Below are 841 nucleotides of genomic sequence, written 5' to 3'. Positions count from 1 at the left end.
CACCGGGCAGTAGTCAAACGGCGCGACGCACTGCAGCAGCAAATGCTGCAGCAGCAAGCACACAGCAGCACCAGCAGCAGCAGCAGCAACAGCAGCAGCAGCAGCAACAACAGCAACAACAATATCCTGCAGCGGCCCCAAAAATAGCAGCCAAATGATGGCCCCAGACGCCGAGCCAGCAGCAGCAACGCTGCTGCAACAGCACCAGCAATCTCCACGCAGCAGCAGCAGCAGCAGCAATAGAAACAGCAGCAGCAGCAGCAGCAGCAATAGAAACAGCAGCAGCAGCAGCAGCAGCAATAGAAGCAGCAGCAGCAGCATGAGCAGCAATGCATTTGGACGTACGTGAGCGACCTGCTCCCTCCCCTTGATGTGCTGCAGCTGCTGCTGCGGGTCCTCTGGCTCCAGCAGCAAACCACCGTCCCGCGGCAGCAGCAGCTCGCAGCAGAACTGTTGCAGCATGCTGCTCCTCTTGTTGCCCAAGTAAAGACTTATGCGGCCCGCGAGCCCCTTCACTGTCTTCTGCACCCCAATCTATAACAACCAGCCACCAGCACAACACACCAGCAGCTGCTACTGTACCAGCAGCAGCAGCAGCAGCACAAGCGGCAGCAGCAGCACAAGCGGCAGCAGCAGCAACTCCCAGCTGCAGTAGCTGCTACTGTACCAGCAGCACCAGCACGAGCGCCAGCAGCAATTCACTGCAGCAGCAGCAATTCGCAGCAGCAGCAGCATCGGTTGCATCATCTCTGCACTCTGCAAAAGCACCACTACACCTAACAGCAACAGCAGCAGCAGCAGCACAAGCAACAGCAGCAACAGCAGCAACGCCGGCAGCAGA

General features: G+C 58.6%; 1 protein-coding gene across 1 annotated transcript in view; it reads right to left on the bottom strand.

Moving 5' to 3' along the window:
* EMH_0053760 (succinate-semialdehyde dehydrogenase, putative) overlaps positions 1 to 841 on the bottom strand; it is a gene marked incomplete at both ends in the record, with an annotated part of 7,311 nt that overhangs the window by 5,120 nt on the left and 1,350 nt on the right. The window contains one exon of the mRNA XM_013497040.1: positions 346 to 534. Within this exon, the coding sequence (XP_013352494.1) occupies positions 346 to 534 (189 nt within the window). The remainder of the gene's footprint in view (positions 1 to 345; positions 535 to 841) is intronic.

This window comes from Eimeria mitis, genomic scaffold (genome assembly GCF_000499745.2).
Source record: "Eimeria mitis Houghton genomic scaffold, Emh_scaff2433, whole genome shotgun sequence".
Taxonomy (NCBI): domain Eukaryota; phylum Apicomplexa; class Conoidasida; order Eucoccidiorida; family Eimeriidae; genus Eimeria; species Eimeria mitis.
Note: the sequence above shows the minus strand (reverse complement) of the source record. Positions and strands in the feature narration are given on the sequence as shown.